Source organism: Daucus carota, chromosome 6 (genome assembly GCF_001625215.2).
Source record: "Daucus carota subsp. sativus chromosome 6, DH1 v3.0, whole genome shotgun sequence".
NCBI classification, from domain to species: Eukaryota; Viridiplantae; Streptophyta; class Magnoliopsida; order Apiales; family Apiaceae; genus Daucus; species Daucus carota.
The window spans coordinates 24251739-24275628 of NC_030386.2; the positions used below are offsets into that span (position 1 = coordinate 24251739).

The window sequence follows — 23890 nt, forward strand, 5'->3', positions numbered from 1 at the left end:
TCACACGTTGCTTATTTCATACGGCTTTTTAAATGAATAATGAAGTCATCAAGAGTTACAAAAGATCATGACGAAATATTTTTCGGGCATAAAAATCTATATCATAATAAATATCTAATGATCCACCAAATGAGTTGTGCACAACTCTGAACACATCATAAATTGAGCTCTCCAATCATATAAGAAATCCATCACATAGCAGGACTACGAGAATCAGTACATTACCAAAATTTTATCAAAAAACCGAATTTTGAGACCTGATAGGTGAAATAGACAGTGAGCAGCCACTTGGACAAATAACCACACAAATGAACACAACATATATAAATGCACACACAAGGCTTAGGAACAATAATCTATCAGACCAAAGTTGGGAGCCTGACTGAAGACTATGGCTACCACAATTGCAGAACTTCTGCAACTTCCACTAACACTTACATTAGTTCTAGCTTGTCTTCTACCACTTCCTCTCTGTTGTTACCTGTTTCTAAAGAAGCAGAAGCCAGTAGGGTTGCCTAATGGAAGTATGGGATGGCCTTTCTTGGGTGAAACCTTTGGCTTTCTCAAGCCACACAAGTCAAACTCTATAGGCAGCTTCTTGCAGCAACATTTCTCTAGGTAATCTATCTTGTGATGCATGTTCTTTTTATGAGTTGAATTAGTGATTGTTATGTGAATATATTGACAAGTGCAGGCATGGCAAAGTGTTCAAATCCCATCTTTTCGGATGTCCGACGATAGTATCGGGTGATCTTGAACTTAATAACTTCATTCTGCTAAATGAAGATAGACTTTTCCAGAGCTACTATCCCAGGTCTGTTCAAGATATTCTGGGGAATTTGTCGTTGATGCTTGTGTCCGGAGAACTTCACAAGAAACTGAGAACAGTAGCACTCAGCTTCATTGCGAATTCCAAGTCAAGTCCTGACTTCCTCCGTTATGTAGAGAATTTGACAATCTCTGTTATGGACTCTTGGAAAGGATGTCGGGAGATTCACTATGCCAAAGAGGCAAAAAAGGTTAAGTCCTTTACGCTATAATTATAACTCTGGGAAGTAACAGGATCACATTTTATGCGTTTCAGGATCCTTTCTAATATTACTGTCTCTGTGAAATATGATTTCAGTTCACATTATTTGTGATGTTGAAGAATTTGTTGAATATTGAGCCCGAGGAGCCACTAGCTTCACAAATGCTAGAAGACTATCTTAGCTATATGAAGGGACTTGTATCATTGCCACTTTGTTTTCCAGGCACACCCTATGCCAAAGCCCTGAAGGTACATTGCTAGAACAACTCTGTGTAGGTTTGTTTACATGTACAAAAGTTGACATACACCGACAAATTAGGTAACAGTATAATTCACAGAGTTCAGCATGTAGAGTCTGATACTAGACATGCTGAATCTTTGTATTACGAAAAAAATATACCCTAGCCTGGGAATGACGAACTATGACACTGAATAAGTAAAATAGACAAGAATAAGAGTTATTAGGTTAGGAGAATTTAACCCTTCTGTGACATTGATGATATGAAGATTAACATGTCGAATTCTGTCAATTGTTGCATGATCCCGAATTTCTATGAAAGGTTTTATTAATGGTATTCATCTAATCCAGACTTATCAAGAGAAGCAAATAAACATCACACTATAATCTCATTGTCTTCATCAAAATAACCTTCTATCTGATAATAAAGATTTTATGCAGTACATTTAATCCATGTTATTTTCTGCTTCCAGGCTAAAGCAAGAATCTCAAGGAATATCAGAGAAATTATAGCCGAAAGGAGAAAGAAAGAGGGACCTAAAAAGGGGGACTTTTTGGATGAGATGATGAATAAAAGATCAGAAGAGTTAAATGATGAAGAAAGAGTGAGTATAGTGATGGACCTTATGTTTGCAGGTTATGAAACAACTGCAGGGCTTCTGTCCCTACTTCTCTATTATCTTGCCCAAGCACCAGAAGCACTTGAACAACTAATGCAAGAACATCAAACTCTCACCAAATCAAAGAAGCCTGGAGATCCCATAAGTTGGCGAGATATTCAGCAACTCAACTTCAATTCACATGTATGTGCTGTCCCATCATTAATGTGCAATCTTGTTGTCTGTGTTTGTGTGTGTGTGTGTTTGTCCCAGTGGACTAAGATATTGATTAAAGCTTTAAATGTGGAACAAAACAGATTGTCCAATAGGTTTCACTTGAAACACTACCCAACTCCTCAACTTTGGCTTAGTTATTCACAGTCCTGGCTTGAACAAAGAAATATGTGCTTTATTGATTCGACTAAAAAGCAAACTGAGTTTATTTGAAAAAAGCTTACCAGATTTCATCAGCGTCCCTAACGTTAATCAAGGAATACTCGTCAACAATTTTTTTATGCAGGTAGTAAATGAAACTTTGAGGTGTGGGAATCTAGTGAAATTTGTGCACAGAAGAGCTTTACAAGATGTAAAATTTAGAGATTATCACATTCCCAGAGGCTGGCAAGTACTTCCGGTTTTTACAGCAGTACATCTGGATCCATCTCTGCATGAGTCGCCCTCTGATTTCAATCCCTGGAGATGGAACGTAAGTGTCTCAACTTAGCTAATGAAGCAAGTAAAATATCACCAACTTATTTAGATATTTAAGCTAGATCAAGTGTTCGACATCTTCATATTAGAAGTGTTGAAAGGGGCTAAAACCAAATTCTTGATATGTACTGTATAATGCTTATAATTATCAGGATGAAGCAATTAATAGAAAGGTAAATCCTTTTGGTGGTGGAACAAGGCTTTGTCCCGGGACTGAATTAGCCAAATTGGAGGCAACTATCTTCCTTCATCATCTTATCCTCAACTACAGGTACAGTCACAGTTTCAACAAGAAATGTCTAGCATATCAAACATTTTATACACATCTAACAAATTAAGTAATGATTGCACTGCCTGTGCAGGTGGAAGCTGAAGGAAGACGATGATTTCCCGCTTTCTTACCCATATTTGGAATTCAGTAAAGGTTTAGAACTTGAAATACAGCCAACAGAGAACAGCAGCTAATTAAGCATTCTAGATGCCACATAACTGTACATAACAGCTACAAGGTATAAACATGCAGTCGCACAACATAAGTTATATGCAAGGATAAAACTTATATTCAGTTAATATGTCCACCACAAGTAACCTAAAAAGAGGCTTTCAGAATGAGATGGATCAGATATAGTTAATATTTTCCTTTTATAAAAAAACAGTTAAGTGATCAAAAGTTTCACAAAACTATAAAATCAAAATTAAAACCCTCTCATATAACAATAGTTTCTATAGTATAAAGCTCGGGAATCATTTAATCATTCCGATATGTTTTGAAGGGAACTCTTAACTGTAGAGTAAAAGTAAGCTAGAAATTCGAAAAAATGCCTGCATAGGTGGTCATGAATCCTTATTCAAAAAAACTGTTCAACAAAGTTTTTTTTTTTTTTTTGCTAAATCAACAAAGAATTTGTGGGTTGTACAAAAAGCACAGTATCAGGGTAGTACACAAGTTCAAAAAATAACAGAAGGCAACTCTAAGAATTACAAGGCAAAAGGGGCTAATTATACCACTAAATTCCTGCAAAAAAGAAATTTGCTCCAAGGTGCACACCTAAATTATTGATCCTGTGCTCCCAACAAGCATCTGAGCGTGAGATGAAACAACCCTTATTGCACAGAACTATCCTTTTGAGTTGCGTTTGTCCAGTTTGATAAAAATCCACTTTTCTTACGCAAATCATCCAAAGTTTTTGAGACTAAAGAGAGTCGTGGATCATCATGAGGAATCTCTCTATCCTACAAGGTACTCAAAAAAGTACATATGAGTAAGCATCCTGCTAATACATCAAATTTATTTTTATCCTACATATGAGAGCAGCAAGAGTGCAAAATGTAGAAACATATGAACATGTTTTTAGTGAAGCAAATACACTGCAAGGAAAACTTAATTATAAAAATGGCTTAAATCATAAAATTTAGAAATAAGAACCTTCAAACATAATAATACATTTAATAATTATATAAGTATTCCAAACAAAGAATACATAAAACAAATTTAATTACAAGAATTAATGACAAAAAGAATAATAATAGTGATAATAATGTATCATCATCATCATTATTATTATTTTATTGCTAAATGTATTCAAATTGATTTGTAGTGCGTATAATTTTGAAATCCTATATTATTAGTATAGTTTTTTACATTAATATGTAAGCAAAAGTTTTGGGAATTAACTCTATACATATGTGAAATGTATGCTTGCAATAAATTATATATACACTAGTAAGTTCTGTATAATATTATATATTCATCTTATTTTATTTTTTAACATTAAAAAAGTGCTCCACAGAAAAGAGACAGCACATCGTATGAAGAAGGACAAAGCTAATGCAATGGTAGTATTTTTTTCAGAATCTGGCCGGCCCACCCCTTTTATCTTCGAAATTGGTCAAATGGGTTTCACTTAAATAAGCACCCCCCGCCTTGCCACAGGCAGGCAAGGTCAAATGGGTTACTGGGCCTCGTTATGCCTCTCGCATGGGCAAACACAGGGTGTGGCACCCTTTAACGCGATGAGATTGAAGTTTGTCATGAGCACTGGTTATTTGTTTGGAATATGAAATTTTGGTGTTACCTTTAAGCCTTGGTGATATGCTTCAACAGCTGGAAGTGAAATGGCAGACTTACTGCTTTGCATCATGTCCCAAATCAGATTCGCAACAGTAAAACCACCAGTCTGCAAAAAAATAATCCATAATGATTTCAGTAATCTAGCCAAACTTTTATCATGCCAGGAGTAACGTATATTACCTTTTCGCCTGAGGCTAAAATAAGAAGATCATTTCCCATTTTTGAGCTCAAGAAGAAGTTCCTAGATGCCATTTCTTTCTGAAAATAAGAGGGGAAAAGGAAATATCACCCAAGTACTAAAGGAGCAAGCAATTGCATCACATGCAGACAGCCTTTCATTAAGCACAACAAACTAAATGTACCAGTTTTTCTTCAGCAAGTTGCATTCCTTTGGGAGTATAGCCAACCATGGCTCCTTCAATAAAGGTCTGCGGAAAAGTAGTTCAGAAAAATGAAAGTGTACTTCTACAACTTGTGCACTAATAAATCAAATGAAGCGAAGTTCCCCAATACACCGAGAGAAATAAGCCTTAAAGAAAGATTATTGTTTTTGTTAAATATTTTAAGCGTGCTTTAAGATATACTAATGCAATGAAAAAAAAAACCTCAATCTGTTATATGTTTCCAGTTACAAATGAAAAGTGTCACTTTTTTTATTACTCAATACCTTGCAGTTTATATTCCTGTTAATGTACTTAATTGCTTGAAGCCTCTAAACGTTTTTAATCAGATAATGTTCAGCTTTTGACTTCCTGTGAACTTTCAAATCATTTAAACATAGCTTTCCTCATATTAAGCTTTTAAATACCCTCTTCCAAAATCCAAATATTTAAAAAAATATTATGAGTGAAACTTTTCAATGGTTAGATTTTACAGAATTTTCCATTCTATCTTTGAAAAAAAAGGAATTTAAGTTTTAAAAATAAAATTCCAATTCCTGCTCACAACATTAGCATACATCTTGCAATTAAAAATTACACCATCGTCATCTATGATCTATTAGTGTTCCCAAACAAGGCAAAATTAATATTTTAAGCTTATTCGTGTCCTAAACAGATATGTTTATTACCAGTATATATATTCCGTTGTATGAAAATCCTTTGAGTTCATAAAAATGGCAAAGAATAGCAGAAATGAACGGAAATATTTTATAGACAGGAAGGGGATTCAAAATCTTACTTCAAGCCATTTGTCGAATACTAGGGAAGGCACTTAATTAATATAAAACTTTAACTTTGCAAACAAGGTTGCCATTTGTCCACAAGAATGAACAGAAGAATTCAAGCAACCAGATGAAACTGAAAACATAGGTTCAGCAGGATGGATGCCAAATAATTTTACCCACAAATGAAACCGCGCTAATTTTTGTGATACTTAAAGCTATAAAGTTTTCAGTAATAGTGCTTATACATCTTTCGCAGACTTAATTAGATATTTTATTATCACATCAATATGCAAGCTTCAGAATAAAACAGGCTGATTATTGTGTCCTACACTATTTTTTTATTCTTTTCTTATTCGTTACATACTAGTTCTATCCAATGTCACATAGGTCGAGGTTCGACTCGAAACGGGGGACAATGAAATGGCTGGTATGATGGGTACAACGGCCCGTTTGGGTACGATGTTTTTTTTGGAAAAAATAATATATATATATTATACCTTACTCTGTAATTATATATGTTTATTCAGATATATATAGAGTTTAATTAATAATTTACACATTTATTTATACTTTTTGGAGTTACTTTAAATAAAGCTATTTGACTTGTGTATTATAAGTTTACTAATTATTTTGTGATTTATAAGATGATTGGGCATGAAAAATGAGCTGATTTGAAAAGCTAGGAAGCACAGGTACCGAAATTCGTCAAATTCAAAAAAATGGGGATACAGTTCGGGAGGATACGGCAATTATAAAAACTAACATTCAAATTAAACCAAATAATCAAGTACATCAAGTTTTAGCAAATAAAAGACATCAAATACATAAGTTCATAATACGCAAGTCTCAAGAAAATAAAAGGCATAATGAAAGACATTAAAATATTTTTATATAATAAGTTTTTAAATAACTAAAAACTGAAATTACTACTAATTTGCAGATTTATTAAATTATTATTTACTTATAGTTTATACATTAAAATTACTACTATCTAATCTATACATTAAAATTACTATGTTTGTGATGCACTAGAACAACAGTCAATCATATACATGTGCAGTGGCCAGTGTGCACATCGTATGTCAACTAAATAAACCACAATCAACTAAATAAATCAGTCCACCAACTCAAATCAGTCAATAAACTCAATAGTCAATACCCACACCCTCAACGAACAGATGATCATACATACATACATACATACATACATACATACATACATATATATATATATAGGCTCATGATCAAATAGAAACCACTTTTAAAATAAAAACTAGAAACCAATACAAGTTAGTGATATTCTCAGTACAATTTAGTGATATACTCTTTAGGATTTAGTGATCTGTGTTGCAAGAGTTAGTGAAAACTTGCAGAAACAGCCCAAAATATCCATATATGTTCCAAAAACTGCTCAAAATCTCCAGATCTGTTCATGTTTTCGATTCAGATGGTGGTGACGGTGGTGGAGATGGTGGAGGTGAAGGTGGAGATGGAGGAAGAATGATTGTAGCGAAGGTGTGGGCGGCTTGAAGTAGGGGGTTGGAGCGTTGCCGGAATAACGGCGGCTCTGCCGCGTTTTGAAGTTGAGCCGAGGTGGAGAAAGAAGTATGAACGGGGCTGAAGGAGGTTCTAGCAGCGACCAAGATGGGGTTGGTGAAGATGGAGGTGGAGATTGTGTTGTTAGAGAAATAATGGAGGGGGCGGGCGGCATAGAGGTGGTGGTGGTTATGGAGGAGGTGACGACGGAGGTGGTGGCAGTGGCGGATGTGGAGGTGGGGTTGGTAAAGATGGAGGTTGGATTGGTGAAGAGAGGTGGAGATGGGGTTGTTTAAGAATTTAGTGGTATTTGCTTTAGGATTTAGTGATATTTCAGCTTGGTTTTTAGTTTCTAGAATAAGAAGGTTTCTATTGGAGTAAGACTCTATATATATATATATATATATATATAGAGAGAGAGAGAGAGAGAGAGAGAGAGAGTTAGGTTCCATTGGAGTTAGGTTCACATAGCTCCCATAACTTTTTATCATTATTGACTTGGCAGGTCATTGATTAACTCAAAGGGTGAGTAAAATGAAAAAGGATTGATCGTATGCAACAAACAGGTACACAATTGGAACATACAAAAACTATATATTGACAAAAACTAACCACAAATACTTCAACTACGGGAGCACCAGATCTCATGCATTCTACAAAAGTGTTAAAACCACGATCAAGGTCACCAGAATGCAGATAGCACCTGCATGTGCACATACGAAGGGATCATCAGAGAGATACATGACAGTTGCTGAATACTAATATAACAGTTAAAGAAAAACTCGGCAATTTTAAAGATAGAGTACAACAAAAATATGGATGCTTCTGTTGAAGTATCCTTGCTCTTAAAGAGAGGACGATTCTTAGTCAGTTTCTTCCCTCAATAAAATTTGCAAGTGAAAGGTTGATTATATAATTATAGAGTATTTTGGAGGCAGCCTAAAGAAAGGAGTGGCTATTAATTTGTTAAAAGCTAGAGACGCCTGCGTGCTTGATAATGCAAGAGGCTCCCATGTGTATCATTGTATACGAGTGTTTGCCATTACTACCTGACATAATAGTCTTGGAAAGCTGGTATGCAATGGTATGTACAAAGGGGAGGATCTAGATTAGGCGATAATTATAGGGATCTCCGTGTAACAGTAAAGGATATATTTATGAAAGGGATTTTTTATATACTGAACATATTGTGATGCAATCAATCCAGTTTATATATTTATCTTTATATTGTGCTTTATATCAAGCTGTGAACCAGATTGCGAGAGAAATCTGTAGAGCTTCATATGATCCAACAAATATAATTTAGAATTGAGGGGATTGTTAGTTATGATAAGGCTAGATTAAGATCAACTTCTTCTAATCAATTATTTTCCAAAACTACTGCAACCATAAAGCTGGCAATCCTGAAATCTTGGCCATTCCAATTAGGCGAGTTTTCCAACAGTCACATTTAAATAAAAAAATTTAAACAATTCAGAACATTTAATGCAATATTTATCAAACAATTAGACCTACTGAACCAAGCCAATTGCTCTGAGTCCTGAAAATTCATTGCGTGATTTAATCATGGCAAGTGACTTTATGGATTCTGATCCTATGGGACATATAAGGTTTAGTATGGTAATTTTTGATGAATTGTCCAACAAAATAGAAAAAGTAAATGACATAAATCTGTAGCCATACATAATACAACTTCTTCTACATGTGCTTTAAGAGTGTTAAATTAATATTGTATAAGCACAAGGGCAAGGTGAAAGTAATTAGACATATACAATACACATATACCACATACATATAATAACCGTCTCTTATTAAAATACAGATGTTTCCAAAAAACTAAAACTAAAATTCCTGATAGGTTACATACATCAAGTGGTTGCACTCATACACCTCTCGGTAAAAAGAGGTCAAAGGTTCGAGCTTAGTGGAGGGACATGACGGCGAGTATTTAAAGTTTCTGCAATTGACCCTAACCAAAAATAAAGTATCCTGGTCCTACCATAACAGATTGCTTGAACAGCATATACATTTTTAGATTTATAAATTATGCAAGATATAGAAAATTAAATTATAATACATCTATCTATCTATATATATTATACTCTAGATAAAGTCATAAAACATTAAAAAATTTGGTCAGTTGGTATTTGGGCCTATTTGCGAACCTGTTTAATATATAACATGTTTTTATGGCTCTTTTTGATGATAATTAAAACATATTTTACACATCCACATTAAACATATATCTCGAGACTATTTATATATAATAAATTTGACGGTATTAACTATTAGAATTCATTTCATGTCCAATAAAAATACTTATTCAACATAAAAAATACAAATATACACCCTTAGTAATCACTTTGACTTTCTACACATATGTTAAGGTGAAAAAAAATAGATCTGCAAATTATTTTTAATGTTTCTTTTTTGAATAAAAAGTTTACTATTTATGTTTTCATAAAAAAATAAAATTTAAAACATAGGTATTAGAGCTATGTTTTCTGCACCTTAAAATATGTGCAAAACATGCAAAATGTCAAAGTGACTACTAATTTGGGACAAAGAGAGTATTAACCCAAACTAGTTTATTAATTATTTAAAATATATCCTAATTATAAAAACGCATATTATTCCAACATCGATGAATTTTCAAAATAAAATTAAATATTAAAACACATATAATAAAATAACAAATATTAAAAATCATTTGTGCATCGCACTGGTTATAAGCTACTTATTATATTATTAAAGCTGAAACATTGAAAATTTTGGTCGATCAGTATTTGGGCCGATTTACGAGCTTCTTTATTTTTAAAACTTAATTTAACGAGCCAACTCTTATATTAACGGGTCTAATAAAAACAAATTAATCCATATACATCCATAAGCCTATTAATAAATTTGTAACCTACGATTCTAACACAAATACATCTCTAGAATAAAGTTAAGTATAAACTAAACATTATAAATAAAAAGAGAAACAAATATTTAAAGTCACATGTGCACTACACACGATATAAGCTAGAAACTATGAATTTATTGGCCTTTCATATCTTTCTTCCTATTGCATTTGAGCAATGAAAGTCAGTTACCTCATAACTTGCATCCCAATAAAGATATCAGGTTGCCCATCATTTGATCGTCTAAGCATCTCCAAGAGAGTATCAATTGCCTTCGACAAAATATTAGACCATTTAAATGTTAACATTTTCAGTGACAAGAAAATTGCACATTAATAGCAAGCAATGTTTTAAATAAAGTTATGTAAGCAAGGAATACAATAATTGTTAATACAATAGTGAGGCTGATATTTTCTCGACAACAGATCTTGGTAACCCCATTTTTGTAGGACTAAAAAAAAATCACATAAAACAAATTTTCATATTCCTAGGTTGCCACTAAATGTGATTCACAGGTATGCACCACTTGTTCCCCGAATGACACAAGCTATATGTGATTCACGTATATGCACCATTTGTTCCCCGGATGACACACGCTAAATGTGATTCACATATATGCACCAATTGTTTCCCAAATGACATATTTTTTGCTCAAGAAGGGTTACAGAATAGGAATCAAAAATCAGGTTAAGGAGGTAGAGAATTGAGGTATCATCTTGATATCAAGTGTTTGGTTGAGTGATGGAATGAATATGATTGGTTTAAAAAAAATTGAATGGTTAGTTATAATTAAATTAAGATATGTTTAATTAATATTTATATAAATTTTTGAGTCATTAATTTCAATTTGTTAAATAATTTACACATAATAGTACATTAGAGATGAACTTAAAAGAAAAGAAATTAATTCCCCAAACCCATACTTCATACTCACCTCCCCTTCACTATGAAAACCCCATACCTTGTGCAATTGAGGTATGGGTTTCAAGGAAACTTTTTTTCAACCAAACACTAGGTATGGTTTTGGATTTGAAATGAACGGAACTTATACCTCATACCGAAAAAGCATGAACCAAACCAGCCATAAATGTTTGGCTCATCGTTTCTTTAATTTGATGAAGCAAAAATTCAAATAAAAAGAAGAATATTTAATGTTTAAAGATAATGAGGTTAATTAAGTGTATTTATCCTACGTTGTAAGAAGCAATTTTTCCTTCATTGGTACAAGATAATTCTATTAGTGAGATACTTTTTCAATCCCACCCAATTCTTAATGTTTGGACCGGGTAGGAACAATAAATGAGAAAAGGTGGGTAAATTAGTGGATTCAATTGATATTTAACATACAAGGACAACAGATTAGATTGGTAGGAGAAAGTACTAGGCCGTTTAGTTTTCTTTAAACATTAAAAAGTTTACTATCAGGAAACTAGAAAAGAAATCCTAAAAAAAGAAAATCCGAAGAATTGGGTGGGACGATGGGGAGTATAACTTATAAAACATATTAAAAGGGTTAATTATCAAGTTGGTCACTATATAATTAGCAAAGTTTCAAATTTATCACCGATAAATTCAGAGTCTCAAATTTGCCACTTTTAAAAAGCTGATAAAATCTCAAATTTTCACTGAAAATCATCAATATTGCCTAACAAGCAACCAACTTCAGACCCCAGATATATTGGTGTTAAATTTGATATTTTTCTATTTATATAATGGTCAATTTGATGCTTAACCCTATACAAAAACTAAGAAAAGTACAAGACATTACCATAGTATTTATTTTTATGAAGTTCAATTGCAAAAACGAAGGAGGCACGTGAAAAAAGTACATCGTACATATTTCCTCCTTCTAAGATTTCAACTTATATGTCACTAATAAGCCACTTTCGATTATCCAAGAAAATCATAAAATATATCCCTTGGGGGTTGTTATCAACCTTTTTGGTTGCTGATAAGTCCAGTCCTTCTCCTTTTGCTAAATTTTTCTTCATGTTTAATATATCTCTCTCAAGAGAGAGTGTCTTCCCATCTTAGTGATTTATTTTTCTTCCCATATTTTGAGTTTTGCTCTCCCCTCGTGGGAGTTTTGGTTTGTTTCTATTGATCTGCAGTATTTTTGTTGAAATAGTTTATTTATAAGGGTTTGTATGAAATTAAGTTCATGGTCAATTTTTCAGATACATAGGGACAAATCATCTATACATGGGCATGGCTACAATAGATCGTGACATTGTCTCCCAAAAGGAATGCATATTTCATCGAGATAACCAAGGGATGCTCCATGGGGCAAGATCTAATCGACGATAATAGTTTTTGATGGAGTAATCTTGATTTGATCTTTTTTTAATTTTTTAATTAAATTTTGATCATGTTTGTAGATGTTGTATGGCCTTTAATTAGTATTGTTTTCCCCTAAAATCCACTTTTACTTTTTACACCCACAGTCCAAAATTTAGATTTTAAATAACTTTTAACTTAAAGTTAATTTGAAGAAAAAGCCAATTCTGCTCTAATGACAAGCCAAAACCTACCAATTAAGGGTTCAAAGAAACTATAAAAGGACCGGTTGATTAACAGTGTAACACTCTAACTATAAAACAAAGTTTAACTTATCACTCTAAGAAAATAAACTTTCTTTTGACTTTTTCATTGTGGCTAGTACATTTATGTAAAAAAATTAAATCCATGGGCGAAACTGATTACGACTATTATATTCAATTCTTGAATAAGTTATTGATCCATATTAGATATAAGAACGAGTAGAATGAAATGGTACCTCTACATCCTTAAGATCAGCAAGAGCATGAAATGCAGCATGATATACAGTTAAATTCCTATTAACAATTCCAAATCGGCGGTGAACATATTCAGCAGTTGGGAGACTGTATAACTCTTCTTCTGATACACCAATCACCGCATTTTCAGCGTTATCTTTTGAGTTTTCGATGTCTGACCACCCTGTAGACTGCTCAACAAGCCCGATGATCTTCTCATACACATAAGAGGAAATGATAATGAACAGAATCAGAAGCTGTAAGAACTGTAGGAATAAGATAATAGCATCATTAAACATCAGAATTTCAGTTACTTTGGCGGATGTGTCATCTGCAAGAGGTATCTTATTCCTATGTGCAGTTATCAGTGCTGCATAGCAGAATTTGTTCAAACCAAGGCCAGCAGCAGTCATATCACGAACAACTGCATACCTGGCATGAGGAAATGGGTGGTTATCTTATACAATTAATGACCAACAACTGAGGCATTTGCAAATTACAAACCGATATATATTAATCAGTAAACCATATGCTAATAAAAAAAATCAAAAAAAAAATTGATAAATATGTTTTAGAACCATTTGTGTAATGCAATATCAGAAAATTGCATACACTCTCTCTAGTCGGCCAGCAGCTGCATACGCGCTAAGTAGACAGATAAAGGTTTGTCCAGTAGGTTTGACTCCAGAATGCTTCATTTCTTCCAAAATCTACAATAAAAGATAAAATGTATAGCTTTGTTATTGTCTAATTGATGTCGATGAAGAATAGAAAAAATTAAGAAGGAACATACGAGAGTTGCCTGGTTAGACTCATTGCACTTCGCACAGGTTGAGATCAAATAGTTGTATAAAGCTACCTACAACAATGATGATGGAACGGCAATGAGAATGAGCGAATTCACACTGTTTTCAAGCAAAAACAGATGCACAATACGCTACCTGTATTATCACAACTTAATTTTCTTGCTCCCTCGTGATAATAATATAGTAATCCTCAAGTATCTCAATTTCTCATCTTTCCTAAGTAAATTGCTTGTCATCCTAAAAAGAAGAGAAATATTCCAAACTACCACTACCAGGGAAGCTAATAAATTTAATTCTGTGCAAAAACATCTTCTTCTTCGTCAAAATTATCTGGATCTTCAGTCTTCACCATGGTTGGCATCGAGATCGAGACGCTAAGTCTCCAAATATTTAATTCCCTCATCTTCCTTATTCTCATGTTAAACTTCCTCATTTTAATCCTCATCAATCACCTGCCTAGAATGATCATCTAGACATTGCATTAAAAATGCATTGACAGTCTTGATCTTGATCTTGTGGTTCTCCAGCGGCACAAGCACTAAAATTAAGCCCAATAAAACCCAGGTCAAAAGATTATAATTAAGTGTTGTCGAGAATTCTCCCACTCTTAAAGAAAAAAAGCTTTTTCTGGGCTTTTTCTATCATGATACGCTTCACTAATCAGCGTGCTTACTTATTGAAATGCACTGGGCTATTTTAAGGCATTGCTTTAAGCGCGGTTCTAATAACACTGACCAGGACATCGTACTCTTGCCTTAGGCCTTCCTTCCATTCTCATATGCTAAAAACGAGAAGCTGTGGAGGGGGTAGATACAAAGTAGTTTTACAGAAGTCGTCGACATAGAGAACCTGATATATTTGTATTTGTACAAATTTGAAACAGGTAACAGAATTCATTATTGTTTTGTTTCTTAGTGCATGGCCAAGAGATTTTCACTCTAAGTTGGGGACTGGATCCAATTCCAGTGGCGTACTGTTCTGTCCAGCACAGGGTAGCTGATAACAAGGGCTTGGGTACAGGCCCTTCTACACAAGGAGACTGGTATTAGATAGTAATGGCTTTCCATTTTAAAATTATAATATGAAATTAATTCAGTAACTAGAATGCATAATTGTCCATCAGTGTAAACTCTTATTTTGGTATATGACAGGTACCCCAAAAAAAAAGTATAGCAGGTTTAGCAAACTTACTTTTGCTATCACATAAGCCTAATTCCTAGTTCCCAATCACTTCCAATACACTCAAAGCTCTACTCATTACTACTCCCAAGTTCTAAAATAGAGGACATCAACTCAAAAAAAATAAAAAATAATAACAATAAAACAAAACGAGCAAGACAGACAGTACATCAGGAACCAAACCGAGGGCCCGCATTTCATCCCGGAAGTAAAAAGCATCCTGCAATCGAGCACCTTTCATCGTACTAGCAACAAGAGAATGAAATGTATCTAGTTCCGGTTTAACACCATCCAGCATCATATCATCATAAACATCTCTCACCAAATAATACCTAAAATTATCAAAACAAAAACAAAAACAAAACCCCCAAAATCGCATCAAAACCCTAACCAACAATCAATAAAAAAAAAAGCAGAAAATGGATATTAAATAGACCTCCGCTGAGCATGAAGAGAAGTGAGCACAGTGGTGTATTCGAATTCATTAACAGCGTAATTTCTCTTGGAATATTCTTCAGTGGCTGTATTAAAGTAACGACGCCCAATGCCTGCGAGCATCACAGATCTTCTTCTGTGTTCTGCAAAATTCGAGATATAATTAGAGAGAAGAAGTGATATAGATTTAGATACATCATTCCGTATGTGAGTGTTTTATTACCGCGGAAGATGGTTTGAAGGAGTTTCATGGCTTCAGTTGAAGTGACGATAATCTTGTTGTTGAGTTCTCCAAGCAGACAACACTTTAGGGTACAACACAAACCTTAAACCTTAGCATAGCTCAGTCCTCATGTGTCGTGCTTATAATTCGGAAGTGAATATTTGTAATTTATTAAATTTTTCCCCGAAAAATAATCCCAAGTGGAAATTCCCCTTTTGCTTTTTTCTTTTTTGAGAGTAATAAGTTCAATTCCTCGCTGTAAAAATCGGACGCTTGGTCGTTGTTGTCACAATTTTTACGAAATTGATCTCAAATAGCAGTGTTGAGAATATTGTCCTCATCTATTATTTTATACTAGATAAAAACGCTAGATTATACAGTATTTTTCTTTCTTTTTCTTTTTAAAGATACATAATATAGGGCTTTAACACTAAACTTTATTTCATGTAGCGTTATGTTTGTAAAATTTTTCAAATCTAAACGTAACACAATCTGGCATATTCTTTCAAAAATCTAAACGCCGGATCCGGCGTTAGTAACTGATATTTGAGATCATTTTTTTCAAATCCGTTATTTTGGACATTACCTGTGAATTTTAAGAACTTTCTCTCAAAAATCGGGAATTGAAATTCAGTAATTGGTTTATCGATTTAGGATTTATTGAGGATTTATCAAAGTTTTTTTTTTTGGATAAATTGGAGATTTTTAGTCAGATCATTAAATCGATATTTTTTTAATAAATTTAGTCAGAAATTATTTAATTTATTTAATAAATCGATGATTGTTAAAACATCAATTCATTTCGTCCAACATATTTATATCATCATTTAGATATTTTTTTTTAAAAAGGTGATTAAAAGATTAACTTCTGAGATACGCGTCCGTTTGTTTCACATAAGTATATGATGCTTCTTGCTTCTACATTTCTTGACCAATTTGTTTATATAAGTAAAAGCACTTTTAAAAAGTTGAAAATGCTGGCTTGTCCATAACAGTTTCAACTTTTTTCCAAACATTTCATTAACTTATTTCCTTCTTACTTCTAATCCACTTCTTTACTTTAAAAAAGAGTCACTTTTTTTTATGCTTGCTCAAACGGTCCCTTTATATTTAAACTGAATTTCCCAAAATATGTAAATACTGAAATTGATTTATTTTTTATTAAAAGTGTCATTTTTAATATGGGAAAAATATCAAATTGGTGATCCGTTCCATACAAATATATCAAGTAAGTTACCACTTTCCAGTTTGACTCAAATTGGTCAGCGAAGTGACTCTCTTGTCCAACCCGTTAGAGTCAAACAAGCAGATCGGTCATTTTTAATGTTAAACGTTAAAATAAATATTAAATCAGCAGAATACCACCACGTGGAGATGAGTTGGCATGCTTACTATATTTTTTTTTTTGACAAATGCAAGAAGATTTTATTAACTTGAATATAATACAGCCGGGACAAATCCCCAACTGCCGATACAACCAGGTGGTAAAACAAATAACATACTAAAAACAATTAGATGATTTGTTTCCTGATCGTTTAACACATAGAATTTAAAAATTCTTGAAACTAAAAACGAAATCAAAGACATCCCAAGTGATCTAAACTGCACCAACATCTCTGGAAATAGTACCATCGCAATTGACCGTATCACGTAAAACCCATTGTTAGCCCAATGTTCAGAAACACCAATCGCATGAATTGAGATTGGAGAAATGGCACCACAACTATCTACATACCGGGCACCAGCTATAAACATGCCGAAGGCACCCCAGCTATCTACATGCCGGATACCAGCTATAAACATGCCGAAAATGTAACCCTGTGAAGAATAAACAATCTTTGATTGTGAAAGGTGAGCTCTTGCAATAATCACCACCGTCTCAGAATCAATACAGTTTTTGCAGATCACCAAAAATATCAATAAACTCGTTCTCAATAGATTCAACACCAAATGAACCCAATCACAATTAGACAAAAACATAACAAAACACTCCAAAAGGAGAGACAAGACACACACTCCAAGAGGAGAGACACACAAACACCCAAAAGATTGGATTTTATTGAAAGGAAATTAACGAGAATAAAGGAAAAATAAAGAGGTTGGGGCTTTCCACCGGAGAAAACCAGTGGAAGCCCCTTGATTTACTTGAAAATGCACAAACCCTAGATGAGAGAAGGAGAGGCTATATTAAGACAAAATAAAATCCAAAGAATCTAAGACAAATATACAAATATACATATTGCGTAGGAACTGAAGGAAATATACATATATGCATGTATATTTATATATTTGTCTGAGATTCTCTGGGTTTTATTTTGTCTTAATCTAGTCATTATGACAACTCATCTCCATGTGGCGGTCTTCAGCTGATTTAACGTTTATTTTAACGTTTAGCGTTAAAAACGACCGTTCCGCTTGTTTGACTCTAATGAACTGAACAAAAGAGGTACTTCAGTGACCAATTTGAGTCAAACTAGAAAGTAGTGACTTATGAATAGAACGAGTCACCAATTTGATATTTTTCCCTTTTTAATATAATATTTTTGAGAAGATACTTCCATACACCCCAATTCAACTTCTTTCAGTCGAATAAATTTGTTTTGAATAATATAATAATTTATTTAGCTTTTCATTCATGTTTCATTCCACGTGGGAAGTTATTTTTTATTAGTGTTGTTCGAGCGATTGTGTTTCGCTCGATGATAAATACCGAATATTAGTTTTAATACTAAAATATTTTACAAAGAGTATTTTGCACATTATAAAATTAATCGGTATGTCATTTACAAAGACTGTCCATATTAAAAAATTAATATTGAGATGTCAAACTTTTTTTTATGAGTGCTCGTTAATATTAAAATTATCCATATTCCAACGTGATGTCAAGTTTTCTTCTGTGAGCGTTTTTTCATATCAAAGTTGTCCATATAACAAAATTAATGCTGGGATATCAAGTTTTCTTTCGCGAGTGTTCATTGATATTTTTCATTCTAATCCCGGTCCTTCAATAAATGGTTGGCTGCTTTCGATAATCTCTTACTCCATAATATTTGTGCTATCTATCTTCGCCTGGCCTCTTGGATTCGATCTCGATAACCAGTGTATCTCTTAGAAATTAAATCAAAGTTTTGGATCCCAACTTCAACTGAATTTAAATCAAATACATATCAGAAAATAATTAATGCAATACTTTGATGCCTTTCTAACCACAATTGTGACAAAATGCATCTCTTCAATAAACTGAAGAAACCCCTGATATGGAACCTTTTCAAAACAAAATGTAGCAACTATGTAAATCTAAGCAAAGCTGGGAATGCTTGTGTTGATCTTTCTTGGTAAGTTGGTCTCTTTAATACTACCAGTCTACCAGGTAACACGAAAAGAATATGCATATAATGTACTTGTGAGGCCTATTTTGATCCAAGTCCTGAGCCAAAATTTGACAAAGGACTGACAATTTAGTTGATCCTTTGCAAATGGTTTATAAGCTACACAAACCAAATTGCTCATATTGGTTTCCATCGTAACAGAAAATGGGAACTGCATGCTCTGTATACAACATATCAGATATCTACTACTAACTTGTCAAAAATAAAATAAAACTCGACTGTACTTTAGAAACTCTAATTAAGTTTTAAAACGGCACTATGATATACCAGTGGAAATTTCATACCGCCCTTAAAAGAATATGCTAAACTCATCCTGCTTTCGATGTCCTCGCTACAGGTGGTAGTACAACCAAATCAAGATTCCCAGGATATGGAGTCCACAACCCCAATCCACCCCTACTCTCATTCAGAGTATTATTACTTCCCTTAAGCTCCTTTATAGATTTCACCCACTCTATTGGAGATGAATGTTCACGATTGTGCGGGTGCAATATGAATATTGAGTTGTACTCGCAGTTCGGAAACATAAAAAACTTAAAAAGACCCTTTAACCTGTAAACGACATAGCCAAAACTTAGCTGATCTCTTGGAGTGAAAAGATTCACCTCATTGAACCACAAGCAACTAAACAAATTATTTAGTGCAGTATGTTCTCGTAGGATGATAGCTCCTTCTGGAACATCTGCAGTTAAAAAGTGACAAAATCTTTAGCAGACTAAAACTGAAGCCCTACAAGCATGGTCTACAGAAAAACACAAAAGGAGGAGATACTACATATACGCAGTCTTACCGCTAACTGTACTTTTTCCCGGATTCCATGGTTCCATCCCCTCATAACGATATATTTTCATCTGGAGATCAATAAGAGGCCGTGCATATCGCTTTCTACGTTTATTTGCATCAGCCTCCTCGTATACATCTCGGTGATGTTTATGCTGGGCAATTGCAAATGTGTGCTTCCCACGCCACAAATATCTGGATATTTTAAGAATTTGCTTCAACAATTTATATTTGTTCAAGATATACATGCATTATATTGCTTCAAGAAGGTAATGAGTATAACTGCAAGGACCTTAAAATATCTATATTCTGCATAAATTTAGCACGCCGAGTAAGTATAGGGATTGCAACTACTTAACCACAATGACCTTGAGCTTAATCTATTCGTTTGCCAAAAAAATCATGCAGATAAATGAACATAAACTCCCTGAGTAAGGTCAACAGCACTGTGGACATTCACGAAAGGCAACAACAAATATTTTAGGGGTTGATAATTAAAAAGGCATGTTTTATAACGGAAACTATAATCAGGTTAGAAAAAATTGCCTTCCTTACACAAATCCATATTTAAACCAGAGCAAATACTGCCTAATATGAATAACTAATAGCCGTTTTACATAGTGCACAGGAACAAAGCCAAAAATAAATAAAATACAATTGTGTTATTTAATGCCACAACTAAAAGAAATTCTCAATTTTTTGCACTAAACTTGTGAGATTTCGGCGGCTGGGACTCCTTTAAGATGCAGGCACAGATAGAAGACGAGAAAGAATGTGTAACACGGACTGTGAAGATAATTAATTATTCAAACAGCAAAGTAATAAACCTTTCATTTAAATTAACTGGCAGGAGCCTAATTTTGTTCAATAATTCCGGATATAAAGACAATACCTTTCCAGCATGAGCAATGGATCAACAATTAGCTCCATTTTACCATCAATCCAGATGCTGTACTGTGCTTGAGGAAATAACCTATGAGTGAGTATCTTTGGAACTTTTCCGTTTCTTCGGGGTTCATCATAGGGAGGATGTTTTACCAAGACGAGACGCCAAATGCCAACCCATTCTCCATCCTCACTATCGAGTCTGACACTAGTATTTTTCTTAATGAATTTAAGGGACACTTCATCCACCACCATTAGAAAACAGAACAGCTTCTGTGAACGTTCACTTATATTGGATGGCTGATGAGGTGCATCGTATCCATCAAAAATGCCAGATGCAACCACAAACTTACAGTTCTTGACATAATCTATATCCTTTCGCAACATTTCTGCACCACCATTTTTAATAAAACCACAATGCACCTGGACACGTATTGCATATAGACAGTTATAATCATATTAAAGTTTAGACAGTTCAAATTACCACTGCTCTGTAGTTTTCTACTAGAAATTTAAACGGAAACCTCTGATTTCATCTTTTCTGACATATGCATTGTTCTGAAGTTATCTTCTTCTAATATATCTCAAAAATTTTAAAGTGCAAATTTTTAATTTATTACTTCTATATTGAGGTAGTTGTCATATTATATATGTATGTCAATACAAATAATTGCACCATGATTCGCTGAATATAGATTTGGGAGGCGGCAAAAAATGACATGACTAAGAATAATATATCTTAGTTTAAGATGCCATTCTAATGGAGCTTGTCCGTGCAAACTCACGCACTAATTTTAGTGCGTATGTGCAGCATGGAAAAATTATGGACGACAGCAAAAACAATATCAGGCAGCATAAAAAAATTTAACTTAAGGAAATATGACCTAGGTAGAATTCCTACTTACCTTCATTGTGGACTTCAGTTTAAAACTCTCCTCTCTTTGTACCCAGCTTTGATGCCCTCCAAAAAGCGGAGGTGACTGAGATCCATTTTTAGCTCCATCGTCCTCCATAATATATGACAGTCGTTGAACAAATTTCGGAGGAGTTCTCCTATCTGGAATAACTACTTTATTGGGGTCGTTGGCAACCGGAATAGGACAACCTAATGCATATAAGCCAAAAGCCCAAAATAAATCAGTTTGCAAACTACAGTAACTTTTAAGACAGAACAAATATGACAATTTCCAGCAAACATACGATGTGGTGGTTGTACAAGTCCCATTGTATTCAACATGCCAAATACTTTGCTATCCTTGTTACAAAGAGCTGCGAATAATCAGAATAAATAGATGTTGCACCTATAAGGTAAGTACAATATATGACTTTTGCTGTTAAAATTTTGATAGAACAGCATGAAAGATAGGGGCATTGCATAATAATGTAAGTAACCTGAAAAAAATGCAAATGAAGACTGGCAAGACCAGACATGGAACAATAATACAACGAGTATGAGAAACATCCAGATTATTCCCCCAACAAGAACCAACCGAATGAATCCCCTTGTCCATAAAATCTTCAATGGATAATCTGGAGATACCCTTCCTGAATCTAAGACATAGTACATGAAATCAGTATCATGAATGCATCTATATGATTAAAAAAATGTGTAGGCATATTCTTCATAAGTAAAAGCAAACTCACCTTTTGTGTGATGGCTCTGGTTATTACGGTCAGCTCTGCGGCTTGCTCTATAAGATACGGAATTTAAAACATCTTTATCCATATTCAAAGGTTTAAGCTTTGGGTAAATTGGGGCTATTTACTCGGGGCGGAGTGACATCTAAAATCCCAGTCAAAACTATTTCTGGTGAAATGTTATATTTCAAGAATGCTGAAAACCCACAACCTAGACAAGATCAAAAAACAATGAAAAGAGAATGGTCGAGATCAAGAAAAAAAGTAAAGATATTACCATAAAGTTTCGTTTTTTACACCTCTAAATTGGTTGAATTATGGCAAGGTTCAACATATACAGCATTTGGGCCACCATGTCATCGTTTGCGCTACTAATTAAAACAATTAGGAGTGTATTTATTTCCAAGATGTAGAATAAATAATCTGTTTGTGTGTTAGTTGATCAATGATCTTAAAACATGGCACAAAATGTTTCCTGCGATCCAATCTCTCTACTTAAACTACTAAACTAATCATAACTCTAAAAGAAAGATTATAAACGCTAAATTGCAATTCCATTTGCCATTGATTGCCTAGCCCATTTCAAAAGAAAGATTATGGAGTAACTTCGTTTTATTTACCTTTAACTTAGAACTATTACCCTTTACTTATCAAAAACCCATCAGCACTCCGGCAAACTGGCCCGGGTCTGTCCGGAATTGTTCTTTACCAAGTATTTACAAAATCAAAAAAATAAAACATAATTTTTTTACTACTCCTAGTAATGAGGTGCTATTGAAAATGAGCAAGCTTAATAACCTTTAATTGGAGGGACTCAGACAGTTAAAAGAGTTGTTTCAATTCGATTAAAGTCTAAGACTTTGAGTTGCAACGTCATAAGTAGCTCATTGTGTAATACAGAGAAAAGTATGATGACAAACAATGTCCATTAAATTGAACACACAACAGATACATATAAACACAAGTGTATACAGTAGAAATCAAGAAACTAATAGATACAGTTATTATTATAGATACAGGAGGGGGGGTGAGGGATAACCTTGTGTTGAAAAGATCTGAAGATGAAGGGGGAGAAGCGGCAGTGAAGAAAATCAAGATATATTATACTGAGATCTGATGGCCCTGTGCCCCTGTGGATGAACAAACTATAATGTTATTCTTGAAATATGAAACTACTGTAATAATAATTAATATAAATAATCTTCAAAAAAACTATATATATAAATATTGTGTAAAAAAAACTATCTATATTTGTTCACGATTTGATATACCTAGGGCTGAGCATTCGGTCGGTTCGGTCCAGAACCGGACCGAACCGAACGGACCGAAGACCGAACTTTGAAATTTTTTTGGACCGGACCGGACCGAAGTTTGCATATGGACCGAACCGGAACCGAACCGAAATAATTTGGTCGGTCCGGTCCGGTCCGCTAGAACCGAATTTTTTAAGAAAATCAAATTAATCTATATTTACAAAGAAAATTAGCAAGCATTATAAACAAGATAGTACCACAGCAGTAGTCTGATC

At 33.9% G+C, this 23890-nt stretch overlaps 3 protein-coding genes across 6 annotated transcripts; 1 reads left to right on the forward strand and 2 right to left on the reverse strand.

The window, feature by feature from the left end:
- The first annotated feature begins 153 nt into the window (after window positions 1–153).
- On the forward strand, window positions 154–4654 carry LOC108227649 (cytochrome P450 724B1). 2 transcript variants are annotated; one of them, XM_064080452.1, is made up of 8 exons: window positions 154–618; window positions 695–1019; window positions 1127–1279; window positions 1742–2071; window positions 2388–2573; window positions 2731–2849; window positions 2941–3087; window positions 4369–4654. In XM_064080452.1, exons 1-7 carry the CDS (start codon window positions 392–394, stop codon window positions 3041–3043), a joined length of 1443 nt encoding a protein of 480 aa, XP_063936522.1. In that variant the 5' UTR covers window positions 154–391; the 3' UTR covers window positions 3044–3087; window positions 4369–4654. The 2 variants fall into 2 exon arrangements, with proteins under 2 accessions (XP_063936522.1, XP_063936521.1); XM_064080451.1 differs by lacking the exon at window positions 4369–4654 and having other exon boundaries at window positions 2941–3547.
- LOC108227650 (pentatricopeptide repeat-containing protein At4g35850, mitochondrial) lies at window positions 2256–15829 on the reverse strand. 2 transcript variants are annotated; one of them, XR_001808026.2, is made up of 14 exons: window positions 15671–15829; window positions 15449–15590; window positions 15182–15344; window positions 13821–13886; window positions 13640–13737; window positions 13342–13459; window positions 13030–13239; window positions 10446–10525; window positions 7963–8053; window positions 5012–5077; window positions 4830–4907; window positions 4654–4755; window positions 3627–3811; window positions 2256–2560 (listed from the first exon to the last, which is right to left on the reverse strand). XR_001808026.2 is itself a non-coding variant. In XM_017402923.2 (13 exons), exons 1-13 carry the CDS (start codon window positions 15696–15698, stop codon window positions 3683–3685), a joined length of 1371 nt encoding a protein of 456 aa, XP_017258412.1. In that variant the 5' UTR covers window positions 15699–15829; the 3' UTR covers window positions 3388–3682. The 2 variants fall into 2 exon arrangements, 1 of the variants encoding a protein (XP_017258412.1); XM_017402923.2 differs by lacking the exon at window positions 2256–2560 and having other exon boundaries at window positions 3388–3811.
- Window positions 15830–19083: 3254 nt separating this feature from the next.
- Window positions 19084–23535, reverse strand: LOC108224541 (probable hexosyltransferase MUCI70). 2 transcript variants are annotated; one of them, XM_017399190.2, is made up of 8 exons: window positions 23402–23535; window positions 22369–22573; window positions 22117–22275; window positions 21925–21993; window positions 21630–21829; window positions 20732–21147; window positions 19850–20034; window positions 19084–19741 (listed from the first exon to the last, which is right to left on the reverse strand). In XM_017399190.2, exons 2-8 carry the CDS (start codon window positions 22448–22450, stop codon window positions 19368–19370), a joined length of 1485 nt encoding a protein of 494 aa, XP_017254679.1. In that variant the 5' UTR covers window positions 22451–22573; window positions 23402–23535; the 3' UTR covers window positions 19084–19367. The 2 variants fall into 2 exon arrangements, with proteins under 2 accessions (XP_017254679.1, XP_017254681.1); XM_017399192.2 differs by lacking the exons at window positions 22369–22573; window positions 23402–23535 and having other exon boundaries at window positions 19195–19741; window positions 21925–22025; window positions 22117–22251.
- Between the last annotated feature and the right edge of the window lie 355 nt (window positions 23536–23890).

What these genes read in the sequence shown, in the direction of transcription:
- LOC108224541 (XM_017399190.2), bottom strand. Translation starts at nt 22,450, where the DNA reads ATGGATAAAGATGTTTTAAATTCCGTATCTTATAGAGCAAGCCGCAGA. An exon ending in TTCATTTGCATTTTTTTCAG is followed by an intron (nt 21,994 to 22,116) that starts GTTACTTACATT and finishes GATTATTCGCAG; the next exon opens with CTCTTTGTAACAAGGATAGC. An exon ending in CCATTGCTCATGCTGGAAAG is followed by an intron (nt 20,035 to 20,731) that starts GTATTGTCTTTA and finishes TAAAATATCCAG; the next exon opens with ATATTTGTGGCGTGGGAAGC.
- LOC108227649 (XM_064080452.1), top strand. Translation starts at nt 392, where the DNA reads ATGGCTACCACAATTGCAGAACTTCTGCAACTTCCACTAACACTTACA. An exon ending in CCTATGCCAAAGCCCTGAAG is followed by an intron (nt 1,280 to 1,741) that starts GTACATTGCTAG and finishes TTCTGCTTCCAG; the next exon opens with GCTAAAGCAAGAATCTCAAG. An exon ending in TCAATCCCTGGAGATGGAAC is followed by an intron (nt 2,574 to 2,730) that starts GTAAGTGTCTCA and finishes TATAATTATCAG; the next exon opens with GATGAAGCAATTAATAGAAA.
- LOC108227650 (XM_017402923.2), bottom strand. Translation starts at nt 15,698, where the DNA reads ATGAAACTCCTTCAAACCATCTTCCGCG. An exon ending in CCCTCGGTTTGGTTCCTGAT is followed by an intron (nt 13,887 to 15,181) that starts GTACTGTCTGTC and finishes TCATTGTTGTAG; the next exon opens with GTAGCTTTATACAACTATTT. An exon ending in CCGTAGTTGAAGTATTTGTG is followed by an intron (nt 5,078 to 7,962) that starts GTTAGTTTTTGT and finishes ACTTTTCCGCAG; the next exon opens with ACCTTTATTGAAGGAGCCAT.